This window comes from Podarcis liolepis (genome assembly GCF_965112155.1).
Source record: "Podarcis liolepis genome assembly, chromosome: 5".
NCBI lineage: Eukaryota > Metazoa > Chordata > Lepidosauria > Squamata > Lacertidae > Podarcis > Podarcis liolepis.
The window spans coordinates 76,285,478-76,313,013 of record NC_139556.1 but is presented as its reverse complement, the minus strand read 5'-3'; the positions used below and the strand labels follow the sequence as shown (position 1 = coordinate 76,313,013).

General features: G+C 43.2%; 1 protein-coding gene and 1 long non-coding RNA gene across 2 annotated transcripts in view; both read left to right on the top strand.

Moving 5' to 3' along the window:
• SLC9A9 (solute carrier family 9 member A9) overlaps positions 1-27,536 on the top strand; it is a 266,215-nt gene that overhangs the window by 64,819 nt on the left and 173,860 nt on the right. Inside the window, exons 5-6 of the mRNA XM_083504179.1 lie at positions 976-1,091; positions 9,379-9,484. Of these exons, the coding sequence (XP_083360305.1) occupies positions 976-1,091; positions 9,379-9,484 (222 nt within the window). The remainder of the gene's footprint in view (positions 1-975; positions 1,092-9,378; positions 9,485-27,536) is intronic.
• LOC310707561 lies at positions 16,555-17,082 on the top strand. The gene is made up of 2 exons (XR_014526581.1): positions 16,555-16,875; positions 16,910-17,082. It is a non-coding gene; the product is annotated as an uncharacterized lncRNA (long non-coding RNA).

Genomic DNA, 27,536 nt, shown 5'->3' with positions numbered 1-27,536 from the left:
ATAGATAGTAGCAGCTCTAGTTGTGTTATCCTACATGTGTTTCCTCAGAGCCAAAACCTTTAAAAAAATAATTAAAGGAAGCTTACATCATTTGCAATGGACCTCAGCCATGATATGTGCTGACACCCAGATAGGTCTTAGTTTTATGCATATTTGACTGCGTAGCCAGGCAGAATGAGACATGTAGATACTGGGGCAATTGACATCAACTTTTCAGTTGCAAAAAGAGTAACACTTGTCAGGTTCTCAATATGTGCTAAATGTTTAACTGCCATGCCAATCAAATAACCTAATTTAGGGTTTTTCTTTTACAGTTAAATACACAGTCCAATGACTTGTCCTCTCTCACACACAAAAAGTTAGCAAGATTGATGCCCCATGTTTCCAAACCTGACTTTTTGATTGATTGTTCTCACAAGTATTAATATCCATCTTGTTTTCAGCTACAAGCCTGAACATTTTAATATAACCTGTACTTGTAACATTTATTTAATAAATAAGTAGCAATGAAACAATGAAAGCTGCAAAAGCGATCCTTTTAGAATTGTCAGAACTAGTCAGCACAGCATCTCCTCTGACGCTAGTTTGTGTGAAGGTTCTACAATAGCTGACAGGCTGATTTTGATAATCTCTTCTTCAGATTACTTCTGTAAAATGAATGGCTAAATATATTGTCATCATCTGTCACAAAGTGAATAAATTGCTAATATTCAGTGTAAAGGTAGGGTTTTGGGGTGGGGGCCATTCCTCAAATGTCTAGAAAATCTTGATATAATATTTCAGGCCTAAAACAACTAGATTTATAGACTGCAGCAATTTACCCTCTGCACTGCTATAATCACACACAATAAAAAGACATTGGGCAATGTACATCCTAGCAGTTTAAACAAGAAACCACTTCAAAAGTTGTGAAAAGAAAATAGGGTTCTGTAATGGTTCTGAATAGTCTTTTTTTTTTATCGTCCAATCCTGCAGGTTGATAATGTATGGCTTCGTACAGGCTATGGTCCAACTTAGCCAGCTGAAGAAAGGAGACTTTCACTTCACTGACTGTTTATTATTTGGTTCTTTAATGTCTGCTACAGATCCAGGTAAATATGCATTATTTTGTATATATTTTTTGCCTGCTTAATAAAAAATATTAATGTTTTAAACTCATATACATTAATCCAGAGGATTTAGAGTGGCAGAATGTACAATAGTTTCTCCCATTTTATCCTCACACAGATTAGGCATGGGGGAAAGCACTTTTCAGATAAACTTCTCACTCCCTCTCCCCATATGAACTGGCCCAAACCCTGCAGTCTTCACCAGAGGGTCTTCTCCAGATGCCCCACCTGAGGGAGGTGCTAAAGGTGGCCACATGAGAGTGGGCCTTTATAGTGGTGGCCACCTGTCTGTTGAATGCTCTCCCCAGGGCAACATGCCTGGAACCATCATTATCCTTTGGGGGGTATTTGGTAATTTGGTATTTGGTAATTTGGTATTTGGAACACGGGTGGCACTGTGGTCTATACCACTGAGCCTCTTGGGCTTGCCAATTAGAAGGTCAGCAGTTCGAATCCCCACGACAGGGTGAGCTCCCGTTGCTCAGTTCCTGCTCCTGCCAACCTAGCAGTTCGAAAGCACATCAAAGTGCAAGTAGATAAATAGGTACCGCTCAAGCGGGAAGGTAAAGCACATCAAAGTGCAAGTAGATAAATAGGTACCGCTCAAGCGGGAAGGTAAACAGTGTTTCCGTGCACTGCCCTGGTTTCAGTGTTCCATTGTGCCAGAAGCAGCTTACTCATGCTGGCCACATGACCCAGAAAAACTGTCTGCAGACAAACACTGGCTCCCTCAATCTGTAAAGCGAGATGAGCGCCACAACCCCAGAGTCTTCTGCAACTGGACTTAACTATCAGGAGTCCTTTACCCTTTTTTATTTGGTAATTAAGCTATCGCTTATGGTGGTATTCAACTTTTAGTTACGTGTATAGAACCTGTCCTTATTGATAGGTTAGTGGATAAGAATTTTATATATTTTTGTACCTGTTGTTTTAAATCTTTTGGATTTAATGTTATATCAATCGATGAATCAGGTTGCGTTGCCTAGTCCCACCCCAACACCCTGAGTAGACCAATGCTGAGGCTACTTAGAGTGTGTGTCACGAAGGGTGGGGTTAGTCGGCAGACCCCCATTCATAGATTGATAAAACACATGAACATTTCACTTAAAAGTGGGTCTCATATTTGCTCCAGGATTTGAATGGAGGTTTCCCTCTTCCAAATTCAAAACCATTCACCCCACCCCACAGCTACGAACACTGATCTGCTTGTGGTTTCTCAGGTTAGCATACAAAGCCCCCAAGAAATAGTATATTTCCCAAAGTAAATATTCCCAAAGATGTCCTGTCAAAGCTGGAGATGCCCAGCTTATTCCATATTTTGCTTTAGACAAGATGTAGTTGCGGCTCTACTCTGACATTCACTCAGGGATCTGAATGACGTGGTCCTGTAATATTATTGCACATCATTTTCTGTTCCTAAGACTGCAGCCTGCTCTACAGTCCTATGAAGAGATTATGAGTGCTGGATCAGGAAGAGAGTCTTTCAAACAGCACTCAAATCCCAATGGATTCAATGACACGTTTGACATTTCCTTTTGGTACATGGGAGGCATGGCTGATAGAGACAAACACATCTGTATGTTTAGTCTGTATCTTTTTGTAGAGTTTTCCCCATTAGTTCTATTTTGTTTTCTGCATTGATGCACTTTTTTAAAAAAAAAAAAAGTTTTCAAAATATTTCATATGCACTTTTAATTTTAAATGCACATCTTCCTCTCAAAATGCATATTTTCAGACAAGTACAAAATGGATTGTACAGCTAAGACAGCAGTGTGGTTCTTTTCCATGCCACTTGTTAATGCCAGAGGTCTAAGATACATCATGGGGGAACAAGGCTGTTGTGCTGTCATCTCTTATGTAAAATTTGCTAGGAACATTCAGCTTTCAGCCACAGAAACCTTATATCCGAGATGGAAAACCTTTTGTTGAACTACAATTCCCTCTATAACAAAGGCAAAATAACCCAGTCAAGGACCAAGAAAAAACACGAATGATTCAGTAATGGCAAGACTCAAGTGCAGTGAAAGATTTCATAATGTAATCTAATCTAATATAAGAATACAAATATGTGGAACAACCAGTAAGAGACCGACGTGTTAATGAAAATACAAAACAATACATTATGGGAGGCATACAACTAACGGTTTTTATATTGTTTTATTATACAGGTTTGTTGTTGTAAAGTGTTCAGAGTAATGTTTTATGTCTTATTGGTGTAAACCACTTCAATATACTTTTTTATAGCAAACAGTATATAACAATTTTTATAAATAAATGTGATATACATTTTTTGGGGGGTAGAACACAGCTACTTGATAATCTCTTGCTAACTATCATGAAAAAGCAGCCATCCTTTTAACTATGATTTTCCACACCACTCTAGCCAATTATGAAAAGTCTCAGGGGTGATGTGATTAAAAAATCAGCACTCATTGAAAAATTGGTCCTTGGTCACGCTGCAAAACAAATTACATCACCACTTCGCCATATGTCTGCATCAAATCATATTAACAGGCCCTGATCTTTCCAGCCTGAAATAAGTCCCATTGATATCTGTAGGATTCTTCTCAAGTTATGAGCACTTAGAATTTCAATTTTGGGTTGCAATTCAATGTATGCTTATTGAACTCAATGAGGCTTACTTCTGAGAAAGCATGTGTAAGATTGCACTGTCAATCTCACATTAGGAATATTGTTGTCTGATACTATTCCACTATGGTTTCCTGTTCAATTGAATAAGAAAATTCTACTAATTCTTCAGAATGATCCGAAGTGAATAAAAATTATGTTTTCCAAGATTTTTAGTTATCTGTTCCCCATTGTCACATATGTGCTTGTTTTAATGTAATGATAAGGAATAAGAAAGCTATTTTAGGGTTCAAATCAATAGCCACATTTGTTTGTAAAAGTAAACAAATGGGACTAGAAGGCCCATCATTTCTTACTTATTACCAAGGAACTTAATAAATCAGCTGGAAATGTTTGAGTGGAGCTGGATAATTATTGCTGATATAGGTGCAATTTTAAGTGCTTCACAGTGCAATTCTATACATGTCTACTCAGAAGTAAGCCCCTTTGAGTTGAGACTTACATCCAGGTAAGTTACATTTTCTGTGGTTACACTGACAAAATAACTGTAATTTTGGTTGAGTGCTATTTATTTGTAACCAGTTTGGTTTCCATAGTGAAATGTGCATTCACAATACTGCCTCTGCATATTTTTGAAATGTCTTTGGTTGTTGTTGTTGTTGTTGTTGTTGTTGTTGTTGTTGTTGTTATACCCTGCCTATCTGGCTGGGTTTCCCCAGCTATTCTGGGAAGCTTCCAACATATATAAGAAAACAGTGAGCAATTTATTTATTCTAGGTTCATGTCTCCCTCCTAGAATTTCCAAATACTGGAGATATTTTTATTTTCTATTTTTAAAAATCTTGCTATGGAGTAGGACATTCAGCATAGAATATTCATTGCTGAGCAATAAACCTTTTTTTTCTAACAGCTCCTTTGTTTACACACTTAATAGAGAAACTCCACTACATAACAAATGGCACCAATATGTGTTTCGAACATGGCTATAAGAGAAGTGTTTCAACCTCATCCTTCCAAGTGTGGATCAGATTTTGTGAAAATCTCAGTGTTGAGCTTATTTGCACAGCTTTTTTTCCTAATCCCTGCTCTGCACAGAACTTCCTCTGGTTCTGCTAAAAATATGAACAAAAATATGAACTATTATCTCATGCATGCATGCATAGATGCACTCTGGGTTTTCCAAAAGTAATCAGCATGCACAAAAATGCACATAACTGTATACATAGAGATATATAGAGACATATATAAAAATTATTTCTATATAATTATATAGTATATATATTATGCATAAAATGCATATGTATTAGTACAAAATTATACTGCAGCACAGGGCTTCGCTCTTTTGTAAGTATAATATACATCTATTTTTAATGCATATAATTACTTGGGCATTAAAAAAACAAAACCCAATAATGCACGAGCAGCTCACACATAACTCTGTACTAGATACAAAAGGCAGTTTGATGCAATCGCAGATTGATTGATTGATTGATCAGATCAGAACTGCCAAATGCCATATATAGATCTGTTTAAGATGGCTTTCTCCTCCTCCCTGTACTCACAAAGAAAACCCTTAAGAGTTTAGGCAAATAATCAGCTTCACCTGATTCTAATGGAAAGGCGAGACGGGGACAGAGCTGTGTCTTCAGTGTACTGAAGACTTATTGGCCTAACTCCCCTAATGGTGGCCCCCAACAGCTTCATATAGATGTTAAATATCATGGGGAAGAAGATGCATCCCCACAGGACTACAGCATAACTTCTGTGATCAGTGGTACCAGTCCCATTCATGTGGATCCCACAAGTTGACCAAACAGGTCAGCTAAGAGCTCCATTAAAAGAGGTCAGAGTTCACCCATTCTGTTTCCTTAATTGTTATGTAGGATCACCATTCTATGCATTCCACTTCTTCAAACATTGAATAATCGGGCATGCATCTCACATTAATTCATGAGCTGCAGCATCCTCTGATCTGCCACAGCTTTCAGTTCCTTCTTTGAATTTCATTCCCTTCACCTTCTACATTACCAATGCATATGGGGACCTTGCTTTTTTGCAGTGTTTTATCAATATTAATTCAATCATGCATATTAATTGTATCTAGGCTCTTTCAGTGTGGTGGGCCATGATGGCATCAAGTGGCCTTGCTTTTTGCCCCCAGGGTTCTCCAAAAAAACCCTTTCAAAGCCAAATTCAAAGCACAGGACAAAAAGATGTCAGCTTTGGGTGACATCTTCAGAAGTCCCTCTCAAAGCACCACCTTGCCCTGGGATTTGAAAAGACCCTTGGTGCCTGCTACCCCTAGGTAAAGGTAAAGGGACCCCTGACTGTTGGTCCAGTCGCTAACAACTCTGGGGTTGCGGTACTCAACTCACTTTACTGGCCGAGGGAGCCGGCGTACAGCTTCCGGGTCATGTGGCCAGCATGACTAAGCCACTTCTGGTGAACCAGAGCAGCGCACGGAAACACCGTTTACCTTCCCTCTGGAGTGGAACCTATTTATCTACTTGCACTTTGACGTGCTTTCAAACTGCTAGGTTGGCAGGAGCAGGGACCGAGCAACGGGAGCTCACTCCATTGCAGGGATTCAAACCGCCAACCTTCTGATCGGCAAGCCCTAGGCTCTGTGGTTTAGATCTGCTACCCCTACTTTCCGCCAAACCCTGCCCATACCTGTTGAAATGCTGATGTCATCAGGTGTAGGACAGATAGGTGTGGCTTGCCTGAAATAGTCTTGCAGGCCCAATGTGAAGCCTAGTGGGCCTAATTCAGCTCGCAGGCTACAGCTTCCTCACCCCTGGCTTAGAGCAGTGATGGGGAGCCTTTGGCCTGTCTGATGTTGCTGAACTGCAACTTCCATAATCTCTGAGCATTGGCTGCACTGATTGAGGTTTATGGGAGCTGGACTGTAGCAGGATCAGAATGTACACAGTTTCTCCACGCCTGCCTTAGAGACTGTTATATGGAAAAGAGAATCGGGGAAAGCAGAAGTTCTGAGAGACTTGTACCATCTCCTGAGCAATCACTAGGAGCTCAATCACCAGCAAAGCTCTCCTTACAATGCATTAAGAATGGGAAAGGGAGAAGACAAGTGACTTTTCTTTAAATTTTCAGTACAGATTCAGAAATACCACACAGCATCTTCAATGGGCTAACTTAAACCCATTGATTGCTGTGGGTCTGCTCTGAGAACAACTTAGTCCAATTCAACCCCTGCTCTGCACTGTTTCAAAATGTGGGTGATGGCCTGCAAAAGGGAATCTTCCACCACGTTAAAACTTTCTGAAGCTTTGTTTCAGAGAGAAAGACTCCAGCTAGCCTTTCTCCCTACCCTTACATACTAATTTTGCTATGTGCAGGGGACTTTCCTTGGACGTGGGAAACATTCCAACTCTCTTCTCCCACCTACATCCTAAAGAGACACAACCTTGAAAAGGCCGAACTAATTCGGCTCTTAATATCAGCGTTCTGGAGGTATTGACATTCTAATCGGAAATTACTTTGCATACTTGTACCTCCCTCCCCCCTCCACTTTGACATTTAAGGCTTTGGAAAACATTTGCCTCAATAAAGGTTTGCTGAAGCAGAACTGTTTCAAAGCTACGTGAACTCGCTTACCTTCATTTAGGCTGATAATCAGAATGCTCTTTTCTGTTTGGGGTTTCTATGGTTACAGCTGTATGGCTGATGTGGGTTGCCTGCCCCCCCCCCAAGCCACGCAAAACAGCTGGAAAATATTTTATAAGTTGTAGGGAGGGAGGAAATAGCTTGGTAATTAAAATGCTTTATTGATGGGTTTGTTTTTTTTCTTGAACTAAGCCTTGAGTAGGATGGCTGATTAGCAGTGCCAGGAATCTATAATTACAACTGGAACAGTTATTTTTAGCATAAGGGTTTTTCAACATGGTTGGTTTAGTGGGGAAGCTTCTCTCCTCTTGGCCAATGAAAAGTGGGAAGGAAACGAGAGGCTCAAAGAGAACATGCCAGCTGCTTTGGTGCTGTGTATTTTTTAAATTACAGGTTTATTGCTCAACTCTGTTGTAATTCCCATTGATTCCACTACAGATTTGTGCCACTGCATTTGAAGCACACTCCTTCTCCTGGGGGATTGAAGAAAACGGGCACATATTCAGTTTTTGAACCCCCACTTTCCAGTTCCATTACTGCAATGTAAACCTGCACTTCCCCCAAAGAATCCTGGGAACTCTAGTTTGTTAAGGATGATGAGAGTCGTTGGGACAGTCCTATTCCTCCAGACAGAGCTACAGTTCCCAGAGTTTTCTGGAAGGGGGTTGATAGTTAAACCACTTTGTGAGCGGAATAGGGGTCTCCTAACAACTGTCAGCACCATTAACAACTGACAGGATTCTCTATTTAAGGTGGTACAATACAGTTTTAAATATAGTACAGATGGGGTCTCAAAGGAGAATCCCTCTCCTTCCACTCCAAAAAGCATATGCACAAGAGAAAGGTGTCTGCAGAGCAAAGAATTCCAAACAACTGATGCCCCAGGAAGGGAGGGGGGTTCTTACAACAGCTTTGGCTTTGGTGTGAGCAGTTTATTACAGCATATATTTGGCTGAGCTGGGGTTGGTGACTTAACACCCCAGCTCGGTCGGAGATCCGCTGCTTCTGAAGTTGCTCATTCTAGTGACTATTAGGATTGCCCTTATAGTCAATTGCACAGTAATGTACCACAGCGGCAGTGAAACAAATGCAATGAGATACTGTCTATTTTTTCCAATACTACAAATCATTAGTAATTTTTCCAATGGATTCCTGATGGGAAAATCTATGTCCCTCTGGTGCCTGAAACAATCTAGATACAGATACCCATCTTTGGGTGACTGCAAAAACTATATAGCAGGTTAATAATGTAACATCAGAAGTATAATAATAATAATAATAATTTATTACAGAGGTACCTCGTGTTACAGACGCTTCAGTTTACAGACTCCGCTAACCCAGAAATAGTACCTTGGGTTAAGAACTTTGCTTCAGGATGGGAACAGATATCGTGCAGCGGCAGCGTGGCAGCAGCAGGAGGCCCCATTAGCTAAAGTGGTACCTCTGGTTAAGAACAGTTTCAGGCTAAGAACAGACCTCCAGAAAGAATTATGTTCTTAACCTGAGGTACCACTGTATTTGTACCCCGCCCATCTGGCTGGGTTTCCCCAGCCACTCTGGGCAGCTTCCAACAAAGATTAAAAATACATGAAAATGTCACACATTAAAAACTTCCCTGAACAAGGCTGCCTTCAGATGTCTTCTAAAAGTCAGATATTTGTTTATCTCTTTTACATCTGATGGGTGGGTGTTCCACAGGGCGTGCACCACTACTGAGAAGGCCCTCTGCCTGGTTCCCTGTAGCTTTGCTTCTCGCAGTGAGGGAACTGCCAGAACCTCAGCGTCCGGGCAGAATGATGGGGGTGGAGACACTCCTTCAGGTATACTGGGCCAAGGCCGTTTAGGGCTTTAAAGGTCAACCCCAACAATTTGAATTGTGCTCGGAAACGTACTGCAGATTGAGAAACAGCAAAATTCTAACCAAGTAAGTCCTGTTTAGTAGGACATACTTACAGGTAAGTGGGGTTTCCCTAACCCAAGATTTGCCCAGATGAGAGACATTGGATATGGCAAATCTCTGAACATGACAAGTTCTTTTTGTTATTCCTTCTAGTGACAGTCCTGGCTATTTTCCATGAGCTTCATGTTGATACAGATCTCTACACCCTCCTCTTTGGTGAAAGTGTCCTAAATGATGCCGTGGCTATAGTTCTCACATAGTAAGTGCAAATGCTTGGATCTTTTGTAAAGTGAAAAGGTTGATTATTAACTTAGTCCGTTTGAATTAAATCTTCCCTAAAGGTAAAGGTAAAGGGACCCCTGACCATTAGGCACAGTCATGACCAACTCTGGGGTTGCGGCGCTCATCTCGCTTTATTGGCCAAGGGAGGCGGCGTGCATGTGGTCATGTGGCCAGCATGACTAAACCGCTTCTGGCGAACCAGAGCAGCGCACAGAAACGCCGTTTACCTTCCCACCGGAGCGGTACCTATTTATCTACTTGCCCTTTGATGTGCTTTCGAACTGCTAGATTGGCAGGAGCAGGGACCGAGCAATGGGAGCTCACCCCGTCGTGGGGATTCAAACCGCCGACCTTCTGATCGGCAAGTCCTACGCTCTGTGGTTTAACCCACAGCGCCACCCGCGGCCCTATATGCTTCCCTATATGCTTACAAATGGAGGCCATCATTATAGGCCCCTCCATACAGGTGCCTTTTCCAGAGGGTATTCAGCTGCATGACATTGACATACTAATAGTGTGTTAATGGTGGCAGAGCATTTCATTAGTTGTTCTGAGATGTTGCCCCAGTGTTATTTCACTATGGTCATCTATTGCACTGTAGCGCAACAAAAGCAGGACAACGATGAATAAAAAGTTAGGGAGTTATCAGACATGCACTGATTGGAAATGAAGCCCCAAATGTTTGCAGGTGTAAAACAGTATTGAAAAGCAGGATCACATATAACCATTTGGCCCATCAAGGAATTCTGGGCACTGAGTTGCTGAGAAAAGGAACTCTGTGGGGGATAAAGGACAATGCCCAGAATTCTTTGACGGAAAGAATATACTTAGAATATGCTTTAAAGCTATACTATGTGTGCAGTCTATGGCCACATTAACTCCATATGTTTAAAGCACTATTATGCCCCTTTAAATAATAATTTTGTGAGCTGTTCAATTTCTTCATTTATTATCATAGAGTACTGAGATTGGAGTAGTTTAATATTTCTTTTAAGTTCTGCATTATCCGGCTTTTTATATAATTCTTTTTCATTTTTTTCTGATTTCTTCCACAATTTTTTGCTTCTTTTTTCTTTTTGGTTTCTATGAATTCAGTTTTCTTTTATAAAAAAATCTTCTAGGGACTGCTTTGCTGGCATCCCAATTTTGAAATCTGTTTCTTTGTTTTGATTAAATTCAAAAAATTCCCTTAATGCTTTATCTAGTGTTTTTTCATCGTTTAATAGTGTTTCATTTAGCCTCCATCTTATTGATTTTTTCTTTTACCCCTTCAGCCAAACAAACGTTGCATTATGGTCAGATATTGTTTTTGGTTGAATTTTGGCTTTAAATATTTTTGCTGTTAGGTCTTTTGATATCCAAATGGCGAGCTGTAAGTTGCTAACCCTCACACCATGTTCCAGGTCTTTTCTTAAGATCCCCTAACCTTCAGGAGATGGTTTAGGGAATTCAACAGTTGTGAGGATGAACTTATACTCTCATGAATGTGGATACCTGTCAGGGAACTGCCATCAGAGCATCAGGTGGTGGAGGGACTCAGGCAGGATGAAAGAGACTCAACTGCTGAAGCAGGAACCAGCAGGGGGAGGAGTGGGTCTCTGAGGGAATGCGAGCAGGAGGGAGGGCTCAGGGAGGCTTCCAGCGAGAACAGTGGAGAGGTATCGGAGTCTCCCATAGGGAGACCCACACCTCGCAGGAAACTGTCACGCCGTGAGTCCAGGAGACGCGTTTCCGTTAAGGAACTTCTTTGCTGGAAACGCTTCCGCAGACAGCCACTGTCGGACTCTACTAGTGACTAGAGCAGACATGTCTGAGGAGCTCCGTCACACACGGAGGTTTGTGGGGTCGCACAAACTCTGAGGGAGCACGTTTTCACGCACAAGCAGCTAATCAAACCCTCACAGCAGTCCGACAGTCTTTGTACGCTGCCTGTGCAAGAGAAGGCATCATGAGCGAACCAACCGGAACCGGAGGAGCAGGGGCTGTAGCTGGTCCAAGCTTGGAAGATAGATACCGAGCGTTGGAGGTTCAACTGGCCCTGCAGACGGCGAGGTTGGAGGAGAGAAGGGCTCAGGATGCAGACAAGAAGGGGAGAGCCACGCAATTCCCCAGAAAGGTACCAGGATTGGTGCAGAAATTTGGGGGGGACCCCAAGGACTACCATGCTTTTAGGACAGAGATGCAATATGCCCTTAATGTGCAGTTCGATGAGTTCCCTGATGAGGAATCGCGAGTTGCTTTTGTAATTGGGCATCTTGAGAAAGGGGCTAGAGACTGGGTTCGACCCCTAATGGCAACGCACAATGACATACTAAAGGACACAATGAAGTTCTTTCGTGCAATGGATCTCATGTTTTCCAGCGATATTGAGGAAGGGGTGGTGCGCAGACAGCTAATGGCTTGTAAGCAGGGAAGTCGATCTGTCCGTGAATATTGGACTGAGTTTACCATGCTGATTCACAGACTGAGTTGGGATTTATCGGCGGCACCCGTTCAAATGCTATTTGAAGAAGGTCTTTCTTCGGGGGTGAAAGACGAGCTGGCACGGAGCCCCAGGGCGGAGTCTATGGATCAGCTGACCAAATCTGCGCTGACCATAGGAGCGCGGCAGGAGGCAAGAGCCTTGGAGAGGCGGGAAGGGAGAGGGGAACGTTGGAAGGAATTCCGCATTCCAGACATTCCTGAGCCAGCTTTCCCGCCGGCAGAGCCGATGGAAATCGGAACAGCGCGCGCGCGCGCATTTTCAAAAACCAGCGAGGGAGCTAAGAAGGAGGGAAAGGGCCTCCGGAAATGCTATCTCTGCCAACAGCCAGGCCACTTTGCCAGAGTCTGCCCCCAGAGGAAGGAATGGCAAGGGATGGTGGGAGCTGTTGAGGGGGGAGAAGAAGGGGGAGCGGAGCAGGTAAAAGCCAACGCCTGGTTGCCACAATTGGGGCACTGCAGCCAGGCCAAAGAGCAGTGAAAGTGCCCGTGCCAGAAGCTCCTCGACCTGCTCTAGTGATTGAAGTGTCGCTAGAGCTGCAGAATGGGCACCCCCTAAAAATAAAGGCGCTATTGGACTCAGGCAGCTCCTGCAATTTTATGAGCAAGGAGTTTGCTGCTGAACACCAGATACAGACCATCCCTTTAAGCAACCCCCTGCAGGTGACCACGATTGATGGCAGGGAGTTGTTGGGAGGAGGAGTCCGCTTGCAGACTGTCCCAATGATAATGAGGGTGGCAAGGCACACAGAACTGATAGCGTTTAATGTGGCCACCCTGGGAGGGGCTCCCATTATTTTGGGAATGAGCTGGCTAGCTCTACATGATCCGCTGGTTGGCTGGCATCAAAGAGTGGTGTCTTTTGGTTCAGCACATTGCCTAGAACACTGCAAAGGGGAGAAGGGTTCAGCAGGGGCCCAAGCCACCCTAGCAGGGACTGAAGTAATGGGGAAGGTGAAGGTACCACCACAGTATGCAGATCTCAGCGACGTGTTCAGCGAGAAGGAAGCTGACCAACTACCACCTCATAGACCCTTTGATTGTCAGATCAATTTACTCCCTGGAGCACAGCTTCCCGTGGGCAAGTTGTATGCCATGTCAGACAGGGAAATGCAGGAGTTGCGAGGGTTCATTGACAAGAACCTGAAGAGAGGTTTCATCAGAGAGTCCAAAGCAGCAGGGGGGAGCCCAGTGTTCTTTGTGGACAAAAAAAATGCGGACAAGCCGAGACTTGTATGTGATTTTAGGCGGCTGAATGCAGTGACTGAACCGGTGGCGTTCCCTATGCCCAGAATTGATGATATTTTGACCAGGGTGAGGAAGGGAAAGATTTTCACAAAGCTGGATCTAAGGGGGGCGTACAACCTGATACGCATAAGGAAAGGGGATGAATGGAAAACCACCATGTTTACCCCTTTGGGGGCGTTTGAATACCTCGTTATGCCATTTGGATTACAAGCAGGCTCCGCGTGTTTTCAATCTTTTATGAACCACGTGCTGGGCCCTTTGCTCTACAAGAATTGCGTTGCCTTTCTAGATGATGTGTTGGTGTATTCTGAGAATGAGGAGCAACATGTGAGAGACGTCAGAGAAGTGTTGAGCAGACTGCAAGCCAACAGGCTGTGGGTCAAACTGGAGAAGTGTCGGTTCCATACCAAGGAGGTGGAATTCCTGGGGTACCGCCTGTCAGACAAGGGATTGGCCATGGATCCCGGCAAGGTACAGGCAGTGCTGGAATGGAAAACACCCAAAACCAAGAAGGATGTGCAGAGGTTCCTAGGGTTTGGAAACTTTTATCGTAAGTTCATCCGCAACTTCGCCCATCTGACGGCGCCCATCACTGACTGTCTCAGCAGTAAAAAGAAGTTTGTATGGACGGCGGAGGCGGAGCGAGCGTTTGAGGAACTGAAGAGGGCCTTCGCCTCTGAAGAACAACTTCTGCATGTGGATTTACGAAAGAAGCTAAGGGTTGAAACAGACGCATCTGACAGAGCCATAGGGGCGGTGCTTCTTCTGCAGCCGGGGAAGGAGGAGTCAGAGTGGCGTCCGTGTGCCTTCTTCTCGCGGAAGCTGAACAAATCCGAGAGGAACTACACGGTGTACGACCGAGAACTGCTTGCTATTCATGAGGCGTTCCGGAGATGGAGGCATCTGCTAGTTGGTGCACAACATAAAGTGCAAGTGTGCACGGACCATAAAAATCTAGAGTACTGGAGAACGGCGCGAGTGCTCAACCAAAGGCAGTTGAGATGGGCCCAAGAGTTCTCCAAATTTAACTTTGAGATTTGTTATGTGCCAGGCCCAGAGAATGTTAGGGCGGACGCTCTCTCACGCAAACCTGAATATTTGGAGGGGGAGGGAGCACCCGAAGAAACCCATATCATTCCAGAGGACCGCTGGGTGTGTGGGGCGACTTTGGTGGGGCAAAGGGAATTGGTAGAGGGTACGGTGCAGGATGCATACGCCCAGGGGAAACTCAGGGATCTCAGAGGGGAGGAAGACAAATCCGGTGGTTTTGAGGAGAGAAATGGGGCATTGTATTATAAGGGAGCGTTATATATACCTGAAGGGGAATTGAGGGAGAAGGTACTCAAGCAGCTGCACGATAGCCCCACAGCAGGGCACTTTGGGCAACACAAAACCATGTGGCTGGTTACCAGGGAATTTTGGTGGCCCAAGGTCAGGGAAGATGTGCGGGAGTATGTGAGAGGGTGTGAACAATGCCAAAGAGCCAAGGGGGAGAGGCAGGCGCCGGCTGGTTTATTAGAACCACTGCCCACACCTGAGAGACCGTGGGAAGCAGTGGCAATAGATTTCATGACTGATCTGCCAAGGTCTAGAGGGAAAACAGCCATCATGGTTGTAGTAGACCTGTTAACTAAAATGGCCCACTTCATAGCCTGCTCACATGCGGTTACAGCAGAAGAAACCGCCAAATTGTTTGTAGAGAATGTGTTTAGGTTGCATGGCGCCCCCTTGAGGGTGGTTTCAGACCGAGGGAAACAATTTACTTCCAGGTTCTGGAGGAAGCTCATGAGCTTACTGCATGTAGAGGTTAATTTCTCGACGGCCCGTCATCCTGAAACCAACGGGCAGGCGGAAAGAGCAAATGGGGTTCTCCAACAATATTTGAGGTGTTATGTTAATGACAGAGAGAATGATTGGGTGGAGAAGTTGGCGTTGGCAGAATTTGCCTACAACAATGCAGAGAACGTGTCCACGGGGATGAGCCCCTTTTTGGCTAATCACGGGTGCCATTCCAGAGCCTTCCCAGGGGGGGAGGGGGAGAACTGGAGCGTTCCAGCTGCAGAACAGTTCGTGGAAGAAATGGAAGCGATCCATCGCCAGCTTCAACTCAACTTAAACAGGGCTAAGGAGGAATATAAGAGGCAGGCAGACAAAAACAGAAGGGAAGGTGAAAGCATCAGGGTGGGGGACCAGGTGTGGCTGTCAACCCAAGGGTTGCCATTCAAAGGAGGTTGTAAGAAATTAAGACCCAAAAGGCTGGGTCCGTTTGAAGTCATACAGCAGGTCAATCCAGTGGCTTTCAGGCTCCGGTTACCGAACCACATGAAGCTGCACCCAGTTTTTCACAGGTCGTTGCTGTCACCGTATAGAGGAGACGGTGAGGGGAGGGTCACTAGGGGACCAGCAATGGAGGAGAAGGAACACAGCTACCATGTAGCGGAGATCCTCGATTCCAGGTGGAAGGGAGATCAAGTAGAGTACTTGGTAATGTGGGAAGGGGAACCGGAGTCGGAAAACACCTGGGTTAGGGCAGAGGATGTCAATGACGAGGTTTTAATAGAGACTTTTCATCAGAGGTTCCCACGTAAACCTCAGCCTGTAGCGAGGTTCCGAAGGGAATACTTTGCTACCACCGACGAGGAAGAGGAGTTGGAGGGGTTCCCAGATTCTGAAGAGGAGGAGGATTCAGCGGGCCAGGACGACGATCGATGGAGAGAATTGTTCGAGACGTCAGAAGATGAGGAAGATTCGTTTCGGGGTTTTAGCCCTTCACCTCCCAGGGGGGAGGAATTGGGAGGGGGTGAGGGGGGCCCTGGAGGGGAGGTGGATGTCAGGGAACTGCCATCAGAGCATCAGGTGGTGGAGGGACTCAGGCAGGATGAAAGAGACTCAACTGCTGAAGCAGGAACCAGCAGGGGGAGGAGTGGGTCTCTGAGGGAATGCGAGCAGGAGGGAGGGCTCAGGGAGGCTTCCAGCGAGAACAGTGGAGAGGTATCGGAGTCTCCCATAGGGAGACCCACACCTCGCAGGAAACTGTCACGCCGTGAGTCCAGGAGACGCGTTTCCGTTAAGGAACTTCTTTGCTGGAAACGCTTCCGCAGACAGCCACTGTCGGACTCTACTAGTGACTAGAGCAGACATGTCTGAGGAGCTCCGTCACACACGGAGGTTTGTGGGGTCGCACAAACTCTGAGGGAGCACATTTTCACGCACAAGCAGCTAATCAAACCCTCACAATACCCAATACAATTTTTTCCCTATTTAGAAAAATCTGTGAATTTTTAATATTTATGTAGGAGTAATATTGGTTTCTATTTGTCAGTTAGGTACTAATTGGCAAAAGGAAGAAAGAAGATTGATAATATCTCAATTTGTTTCTGTTGTATGTCTGTTAAAAACAACAAAGTAAGGCAGGATGTGCCAGAAGTCTCTTTTATAAACAACAAAGTAATTGAACACTGTGGGCATGTTAAAAGCATTTACACAGATTCATAGAAACCTAGCATTCTAATACCAATTAATACCAATCATTATAGTATATTTCCTTTAAAAATGGTTTTGTTCTCTAGGTTTAAATATATCCCAGTTATACAGTTTCTGTCCAAAAGGCACATGGCTACCAATAGATTAAATAAGCATGTCAATAGATTAAATAAGCAATAGATAAAATAAGCATGTCATTAACAAGCCCGTGAATGGTATTACTTGTCGAACTCTGAGCAGATATTAGGAGATCTGAATCCATCTTACGCACTGTATTTAGATCAAAATATTGATTGGCATTGTGTTGGTTTTTGTGATTGATTGTGTCTGGTTCGGAATAAATTTGAAATGTTACAATGTTGATATTATTGATGAACAGTTGTTTATTTGGTAGTTTGCTCTCGTTGCAGTGGTGGATCTAGGGACCACCAGCCACAATGATTTGGACTGTAACTGCAAGGTGTGCAGTTCAAAAGGAATTTGTCAATGCAATTTTGTAAATAGGTGGCATCAGGTATACCAAATACATTGCTGGTTCATAAGTACAAACAGCATTTCACTATGTATATTATCTGTTCCTCTCTAAACAATATTAGCTCAATAGAGGTTCACCTTAGGACAAAGCAGTTTACTAGCCAAAGCCCCTCTCCCTTCTCTCCTTACTGCAAAATGTGAATTATTTTCTGGGGCAAGAATTATGAACAATACCTATGATACTTTATAAAGCTTCTGGTGATTTCACTGGGACTTTAATTTCATCCCAAATAGGTTTCAGGCAACTGTATGAACATTTTGAAAGATGATATGAAGGTGAAGAAATAGAGGGTAACAATGAAAATACACACACACACACAAACACTTTCACAACAGTCACAGGAAGACTTGGCATCACATTAACAATAAATACAGGCAGTGACCATTTGGCATGGGGGTTCTGTTCCTGCCCCCCCACACCTTTGCAGAGTGTGCAAAAGTCTGCCCCACCCCCCGTTCCTCCCTGCCCCCTGTTCCGTCCCTGTTCTGCCTGCTTCCGTTGTCCAAAAGGACCTACATGTCAGCAGTCGCACATTAATTGGAACCGCACAAAATGGTCACTGCCTGTTCAGGGGGGAAAAGGAAGACAACAGCATTAGGCATGGGGCAATAGTCCCTATCAACACAAGACACAGATTATACAATGTATAAACAGCTACCCTGGTGCACCAAGTTGTCACAATCAGTACATTTAGACAGCAAAACCCAACATGAAACCATAAAGTTGTGCAGCGTTCAACTAAGTTGTATTCAGAGTAGACCCATTAACATCAATGTACCCAAGTTAATCATTTCCATCAATTTCAATGCATCTACTCTGAGTAGGAATACCACTGGCTATAAACCTCATAATTAAGAATTTTCTAATTAAGGAATTTTCTAATTAAGGAATTAAGGAATGATGAAAATCATGTTTTAATTTATTTAATCTGCATAAATTTGCATATGACTAAAGCAGTAGCTGGGGGTTTTCTTTGTTTTTAGATGGTGCAGTCTGAGGTTCCACAAATAAAGAGCCCGGTGAGTTAAAAAACCTGGAACCTCACTGCAGCAGAGATACTATCTAAGAAGCAGCATTTCCTCTTGCTTGAGAAAGAGGACACTGCTCCTAAGCTAGCGTCAAAAGGAATATGCTAGTACTCTTCTTATTATTCTGTCTCAAACAGCCTGTGACTCAAAATAAAAACCAGGAAAAAAATCGCCCAGCTCATTTCCTCTCACGTGCAACCAAATCATGAAAACAGACACCAAAATGGCCACTAAGAACAGCTTCAGGCATCACACCAATGCCTCAAGTGCCTTACATTGCTGTTCGTTTACATCATTGTAATGTTCAAAACAGACTTCATATGCTCACAGGGGAATCATGATTGAAAGATTTAATTCAGCACAGATTGTGCACAGGAACCTAACATGATGGCTTAATTCCAACCCTTAAAAAAATCCACCCTAATACCAGCCTTGCTGCAATGTGAAGCAAGAATGTGTGTGTGTGTGTGTACACACACACACACACACACACACACACACCACCACCACCACCACAACAACAACAACAACAGAAAGCTAAAAATGAATGTTGATGCACAATGATGATATGGGCCTGGAAGAATAAGAAGGCATGCTGAGGATTATGGGACCAAACCCATAGAGACAGGGAGATTTCCCATCTTTAAAGAAAGAAATGGAAATGGAATGGGTAGCTATATCCTCTGCCCTCACTTAGAAAATATTTAGATGAAGTATCTTCCAAAATAAACGAAGCAGCAGCAGTAGTAGATGCAGGTTTTATACTATCTCTTTTAACCGATAGATGGGAAAGGGATTTGAGAAATAAATGTGTGCGGATTGAGCCTGCATGTGAAAGGTCTTGACGGAGATAGAGGGCACAAATGTGACTGAGTTCTGAAAGGGGCTGGATAGCAGAATGGAGCCCTGAGCTACAGCTGACTGATATGGATATTGAATGGACCCTCAGATTTCCTACTCTCACCTCCTGGAGCAAAGAATGATCAAGAGAAATTATAATCAAGTTCTGTAATCACAAGATATAAGGAAAGATCTCTGCACACAGGCTAGCCAGCTGAATCCAGTGCCCTTCAATGGGAAGTCTGTTTTGACTTGAAAAAATATGTCACCAGAGATCCTTCATTGACAGAGGGCTCTGAAGCCCCACAGTGATCCTGCAGGAGCAGGCATAATGATGATGATGATGATGATGATACCTTTATTGTCATTGTACAACCTGTGTACAATGAAATTAAGCAAGCCTTCCCCCCACCAACACTCAATCTCTTATCAAACAACACACCACCTCACAAGTCAATTTCGCTATGTTATTTTTTGTTCAACAGCCTAACAGCCCACGGATAGAAGCTATTTTTTAGCCTGTTGGTACAGCTGATTATACTTCTATATCTCCTGCCCAAGGGAAGAAGATTAAAGAGGCGGTGGCCGAGGTGAGAGTCATCCCTGAGAATGTTTCTCACTCTTCTACGGCAACGATCCCTTGCGATGTCATCCAGCAGATTTAAGGGACAGCCCATGATACTGGGTGCTGAATTCACCTCACGATTGGTGAGGATTGCCCTCCCATGCAGATCTCCAAGTGAGGACACAACTATTGGTCTATGATGAAAACAACTGTTGCAATTTCAGTATGGTTTCTACAGTTTAATTTCATTCTTGTTAAAGAAAAAAATCAATGCAATGGGGTTGGGAGTGGAATTGGGATTACAGCTGCCCGCTCCACCCCTGCCCTCCACCCATGGACCAGTCTTTGCACAGAGATCCTATGCTACATGCATACAGCTGTTGCACAAAAATCACATGTTGGTTAGGGGTGGGGCTAGGCAGTGCTTTTTTAAAAAAAAAATTAGGGGTGCTCTCATTTTCCTACTCATATTGAAATACTGCCCTCAATGGGGCCAAACTTAGATTCACAAGATGTTTAGGGGTATGTGTACCCCCGCATACCCCCAGGGAAAAAAGCACTGGGGCTAGGAGGCCTTAAAGCTTCTCTCATAATACTAGAATTCTTCGGCATTCAATGAAACTGGATATTGGAAGATTCGGGACAGATAAACCCATGGCATATGGTTAAACTATGCAACTCATTCCTACAGGAGGCAGTGATGGCTGCCAGTCTGGATGGCCTTAAAATAGAACTGGTCAAAACAAAACAAACTAAATAAATAAATTCCTTCCAGTAGCACCTTAGAGACCAACTAAGTTAGTTATTGGTATGAGTTTTCGTGTGCATGCACACTTCTTCAGATGCACTGAAGCAGAAGTCACCAGACCCTTATATATAGTGAGAGGGTGGGGAGGGGTATTACTCAGAAGGGTGGTGGGAATGGGTGATTGGCTGATAGGTGTGGTAAACCTGTTGATGACTGTTAATGACCGCAATTGGTCTTACAGGAAAAAGCAAGGGGTGAGATGGCTAAAAATAGCTTTATCATGTATAATGAGATAAGAATCCAATGTCTCTATTCAGACCAGGTCTCTCCATGGTTTTAAGTTTGGTAATAAGTTGCAATTCAGCAACTTCTCTTTCCAGTCTATTTCTGAAATTCTTGTGTAATAAGACAACTACTTTGAGATCTTATATAGAATGTCCTGGGAAACTGAAATGTTCTCCTACTGGTTTCTCTGTCTTGTGATTCCTGATATCAGATTTATGTCCATTTATCCTTTGGCGTAGGGTTTGGCCTGTTTGTCCAATATAGAGAGCTGAAGGTCACTGTTGGCATTTGATGGCATACACAATGTTAGAAGATGAGCAATTAAATAGTCCTGTGATGGTATGCTTGATGTTGTTGGGGCCAGTAATGGTGTTGTCCAGGTGTATGTGGCAGCAAAGTTGACATCTGGGTTTATCGTAGGCTGTGGTACCAGTGTCCATGTTAAGTCTGGTTGTTGTATTATTGTGGGTGAGGAGTTGTTTAAGATTGGGTGGCTGTCTGTAGGCAATGAAAGGTCTTTCTCCCAGAGCTTGAGAAAGAGAACTGCCATTTATTTTATTTTGTTTTGACTATGGCAGACCAACACAGCAATGTACCTGTAACTAGAACTGGTCAAATTTATGCAGGAAAAGGCTATCAATGGCTACAAACCATAATGGCTATAATAGTCAGTGCTTTATTTCTAGAGGGGATGGTGCCTGTACTCACCATGCCCTCCCATCCCCCCACCCCTTTGCCTGCTCACATGCACCCCACCAGCACCCCACTGCTGCCGCTTGCCCACCCGCCCACCCATTCACTCACTCCCCCCTTGCACCTTTGGCTACACCTCTACCATTTCCTGTGGTGGTAGGCGCAGTCTCCCAGAAGCAGTTTGGCAAAGCATCTTCCAGGAGCTTGCCTGACAATCATAAAAGGGTTGCACCAAAGCACCTCTGCTCTGGTGCAACCTTTTTTATGATGATCATCAGGCACCTTCCTGGAAGGCGTTTTGGCAATTGTAAGAGGGTTGTGTGAATCTGTAATGCGGGGGTCGAGGAGGAAGAGGTGGCAGTATGGTGTAATAATAATAATAATAATAAATAATTTATTATTTATACCCCGCCCATCTGGCTGGGCTTCCCCAGCCACTCTGGGCGGCTTCCAACAAAATATTAAAATACCATAATGCATCAAACATTAAAAGCTTCCCTAAACAGGTCTGCCTTCAGATGTCTTCTAAATGTCTGGTAGTTGTTCTCTTTGACATCTGGTGGGAGGGTGTTCCACAAGGTGGGCGCCACTACCGAGAAGGCCCTCTGCCTGGTTCCCTGTAACTTGACTTCTCACAATGAGGGAATCACCAGAAGGCCCTCGGTGCTGGACCTCAGTGTCCAGGTAGAACGATGGGGGTGGAGACGCTCCTTCAGATATACTGGACCGAGGCCATTTAGGGCTTTAAAGGTAAGCACTAACATTTGAATTGTGCTCGGAAATGTACTGGGAGCCAATGTAGGTCTTTCAAGACAGGTGTTATGTGGTCTCGGCGGCTGGTCCCAGTCACCAGTCTAGCTGCCGCATTCTGGATTAGATGTCGTTTCCGGGTCACCTTCAAAGGTAGCCCCACGTAGAGCGCATTGCAGTAGTCCAAGCAGGAGATAACCAGAGCATGCACCAGCACATACAGCCTCAAAAAGCACTGATAAGAACAACAACAACATTGTCATTGGAGGATTGAAGTATCAGTTTCCAGCTATGAGTGCTTCACCAACTACTGCTGTTTTTGGTCATAGATTACTTGGCAACGGTATTCCATACTCTGGTCATTTTCAGAACCAATTATTGCAATGGCTTGGGGAGGCCCTTGAAGGCAACTTGGAGACTTAAACTGGTACACTATGAAGCAGCTAGAAAATGCTTTTCCTTGACACAGAAAGTCTTAATAAACTGTTCTTAAAAGCCTTAACAAAATTCAGCAGCTAGATTGCTCTCTGGGCTTCCATTTAGAACTCTCGTAACTTTATTTTAAAACAGCTGTGCTGGTTGCCAGTTTTTCACCAGGCCCAATTCAAGGTCCTCACATTAGTGTTTAAAACCATAAATTACTGCAGGACTCCAAAATAAGAAAGACCACTGCCTTCCCTATAGGCCCTAAAGTGTTAAGACCAGCACAGGTGTTCCTCGAAAGTCTGGGAGCTGGAGGCCCAGGAGAGAGAACTCCCTTTGGTGACCCCTAAGTTGTGGGATTCCCTGCCCCCAGAAGTATGTCCGGCGCCTTCCTTTTTGTAGTGTCAATCATATGCTAGATTCATACCTCTTTGCCCTAGCCTTTGACACATGAGAACTACATTTTTTCAGACCCACCCTATTCTTGTGACTGTAATTTATCTCAAATTGTTATTAATGTTGTATTGTTGAATTGCTGAAACCTGCCCTGGGGCCTTGTGGAGAACCATAAAAAATCAGGTTGATAATCAAAGCATTGCCTCTACAAGCAACAGCCAATTATTATTTATGTCTATTATTTATTAGATTAAATACCTCCCTTCATCATAAGGTCTCAGGACGGTTTACAGAATAAAATACAGAATAAAAACAAGTAAATAATTTTTAAAAAAGCAAAACAATACCCCCCCCTTCCCACAGACATGGAATAAGGACAGGGGCACTTGTGACAGAGTTATTGTGATGGCCTGGGATTCAAACTCGGAGGCTGAACCTGAGGGATCCCAGCCTGCACAGGATTCCCCGCCTCCGGAACCAGCTGAGCCGGGGCTGAGGCTTGAGCCTGAAGGGTTCTCACCTGTGCTGGATCCTCAGGTGCAGGCACCAGCTGAGTCTGCTCTGGCTCCTGAGGTGATGGAGGACCCATTGCTTGCAGGTGCTCCACTCTCACCCCCGTCAGAGGAAGCTGGGGTTGCCTCTGGGTCCGGTAACCCTCCAGCCTCTCCTGAGCTGCAGAGGCTCAGGGGAGAGAGGCGGAGGGAACTAAGTTCCCGCAGGAGGAGTGCTCGCCTCCAGGCCAGGAGAGGCGAGTCGCCTGAGGATCGGGGCCACCCTGTGCCTCGGGGCAGATAAAAGCCAGTCAGCCCCAGTCCCAAGTTGCGGAAGCAACTTCATTGGTTGTCAGTTCCTGCCTGAACCCTGTCCTGCTTACCTGCTAGAACTCCTGACCTCACCCGACTCCCTGCCCTGCATCCAGCTTCAACTTTTACGGACTGCCTCCATACTGCACCTTTGACCTCGGACTGGACTCGGACCTCGCCTCTTGGTTAGCCCATGGGACCAGCACAGTTATGTTATGTCATACTTAGAATTAAACCACTCGGAAAAATAGAAACTTTTTTCTATTTCAGCCTCACGTACGTTAAATCTAAGTGCAGCAAACAAAGGGCTGGGTGCAATGGTTATCTTTTACATGACCAAGTTGGGTTTCTCAACTCACATTAAAGCCATGTGGCTTAGGAGAGTTTATCCGAGTTTCTTTCTGAGCAACACAAGTCCAAAGTTGCCTTCCATATATGGAGAACTAATTATTTGGATCCCAACTAAATATAATGTAAGCATGTGGTCTCTGCAAACCTAAAGAGGACATTTCTGCACAGACTAGACAAGTGACAGTTTATATAAGATAACTGATTTGCAAGACTTTGGGGAGTAAAATTCCCAATAGATAAGAAGAAATCACTTTTGTAATGGCTGAGGAAATATTTCTGTTATCTCTAGCTCATAGAAATGACAGTATGCCATTATTATTTTTAAAATACACTTGACATCCGATAACAATTATGACTATTTGTTTTCCTGACTTATCAAGAAGTCACTGCTGTGTTTGACAAGCCTGTTGCTTAAGATAATATAAATGACTCAGACTTATACCAGTCCATCTAATTCATTATTCTCATACCTTACATGGTATCAGGTATTTGCTCTTATATTTTCACCCTGAAAATTCTGATAGTGAAGAAGATTCCTTCTTTGATTTGCAGTACAGGCCTGTACTAAAAAAGAAAAGGGAAAAAAGAAATCCAATATGCCAGGTAGTCTCATAGGGTTTTTTAAAAAAAGAAATAGTCTAATTTTTGTGTTTTCATTATAGCTACAAATAAACAGTTATGTATAAGACAAACTCCCCAGCTCATTTCCCCAAAATGTCATTAAAACAAGTGAAACAAAGGCTTTCACTCAACAGTTGCCTTGTTTTGTATTAGGCATGTTGTCATACTCTACTATTGTTCCATATATTAAATTGTGGAATAATTAACCTGGAATGTTTTCATAATCACCAAATGCAGTTGGAATCTCTACTGTTCAAATACTTTTTGCATCGGTTTATGATTAGGTTTAGTCAAGAATTTCTCTTGATCCCTAGATTCAGGTGTGGGGCAAGCACTCTCCCAGTAAGACAGCCCAAGCAAATATTTAAAATTACAAAACATGCAGCAAATTAAAGTGTAGGTTTACTTACAAACGCATCAAAGGTCAGATTCATGTGTTTTTCCATACAGCAGCAAGAAAAACTCAGGCAGAAAACCTAGTTACATAGCTTGGTTAAAAATGTTTCTAAACACACAGCCTGAGCTTGGAGCCATCTGGTCTGTTCAGATTCACATGGTGGAAAAGAGTTGACAAAGGAAAGTTTCTGACCCTCCCTCACTCAAGGAGAGGGGTGCAACCTGCTCAAGTCTTTTTCAAAACAACTTACTCTATGGTCTGAACCCCTAGCACCAAACATGGTGAATATATGAGGCTAAATTTCTGACACTTTGAAAGATGGGGAAGTCTAAGCAGTGCATTAAAAAAATACCTCTGCTACAACACAGTCCTACTCATAAGTAAATCCAATGGGGCTTATAGCTAGTTTAGCCAGCCTTAACCATTCACTGTATGAACTACATGATCAAAAGGCTGGCTAGAATGAATTCAGTAGCAATTGACCTACATTTACTTAGCTTAAAAATGTTCTCTACGGGCTAAGTTCTTCATTAATCAAAATTTAATGTTTTAGGAATGCCACTGGCTCTGTTTTTGTTAGGCAAGATAATCTGAAATGTTAGGCATGGGCAAAATGTCAGGAAGAGAACATATCTGGAGTGTGTAAACTGGTAAGGAAAATAATATGTAGAGGCTGCTGCAAAAGTCTTGGTCATGTTCTTGAATACATGATATTATCCAGCTGCTGTTTGTGTGACATACTGAATTTCAGTTCAGCACTGCCAAAGATCCAGGGTTTATGGCTGCCCTTGAAACCTTGGTATTGTGTAGCATTCCTTTCTTCAACAGAATTGCAAGATTTTTGCAACAACGTTGGTATTTCTGATGGAGATACTTTCGCTCCTTCCAAACTTTTTTTTAAAAAGATATTTATTAAAGTTTCAGCATATTACAAAAATAAGAGAAAAAAGTAAAATAAAAGAAAAAAAACGAAAATGAAAATACAAAGTAAAAACAGTTAAAAACAAATCAGTCTTTCCATATCTTATCTTTCATTTGCTTGTTTCCCTGACCTCCTCACACCTCCCTTTTTTGTATTCCAGTTCAATTAGTTAATTCAGCAAATCCTTTCCCTCTTTGATTTTATCTTAATCTTTTATCTTAAAATATTATAACTTTAGGTTATCACCTGTTAACAATCCATTTTTACATATTCCTTTATAATATTGCTGCTAAGAACCACTTAACTTCAATCCAACATCATTCTAACATTCATTAATTTTGCAATATTTCTGTAGATAATCTTTAAATTTCTTCCAATCTTCTTCCACCGACTCTTCTCCCTGGTCTCGGATTCTGCCAGTCATTTCCCGCTCCTTCCAAACGTTTAGCATGTGGGACAGTACTGCATATTGTCATATGAAAATAATACATTTTTAGTGACCCTGGATTGTACTTTCTATGTTTTTTTACTACTAGTTGAAGTACATCCATTCACCTTGCAATCATGAGAGCTGAGCTGGTTTTGGATGGAATATCTCAAGATTTACCAAAGTGACTACTCTTTTCATTTTAATCAGCACAGGAGTAACATTTATCTTTGAACTGCTATATCTGGATTTCATAATCAACCTGCTCTTCAGGAGCCCACTTGTTTGCACTAATCCAGGTTCTACTTATCATTAACTTGAGAATGAGGTCACAGAATCTAAGATTCCATCTATACCTGATATGCAGCCAGGTGTGTCTTTTTCCTAACAGAGAGACAGAGAGAGAGAGCTTTAGGATACAGAGAGCGTTTTAGGAGACTGTACATTTAACCGAAGGAATGGTAGGTGTAGGGGCAAGCCTTTCTCATCAGCTCACCAATACAGTGTTCCTTTGCTTCCCCTCAGAACCTCCCAGAGCTGATTTTAGTTTTGCCAAAGTGTGTCCAGAAAGATACAAACAACTATATGTCAGATCTAGTTTGGGTCTAACTCATCAACACCACCCGCTGAGATTAACAACAAGAGACATAAAACCTTGCCTTTTCTTGTTTTCTTTGCTTATAAAAATGTGAAATGGTTTCACCTCTTCACAGCAATTTCAAAGTTTGCTCCTGCACTTAATATATCCACTAACCAGGGACATTGCTAGAAGATGACCCACAGGTTACCAAAGCCCATGTCTTTTGTGCTAGGCCACAGATCTTCTGCTCCTTCCCTCTTTTTTGAATTTTTTTTTTTACTTTGCATACAGTTTGACTGGCTATAGTACAAAGTGCAGTGTCACCTGTACACATATATTAGCATATGCAAATTTGTGTCACGGACTTGTGTCCACAGTCTTTTACGTATTTAGCAACATACACACACACCCTGCCACTAATAATAATAGGGAATTGTCCATACTGCACGCAGA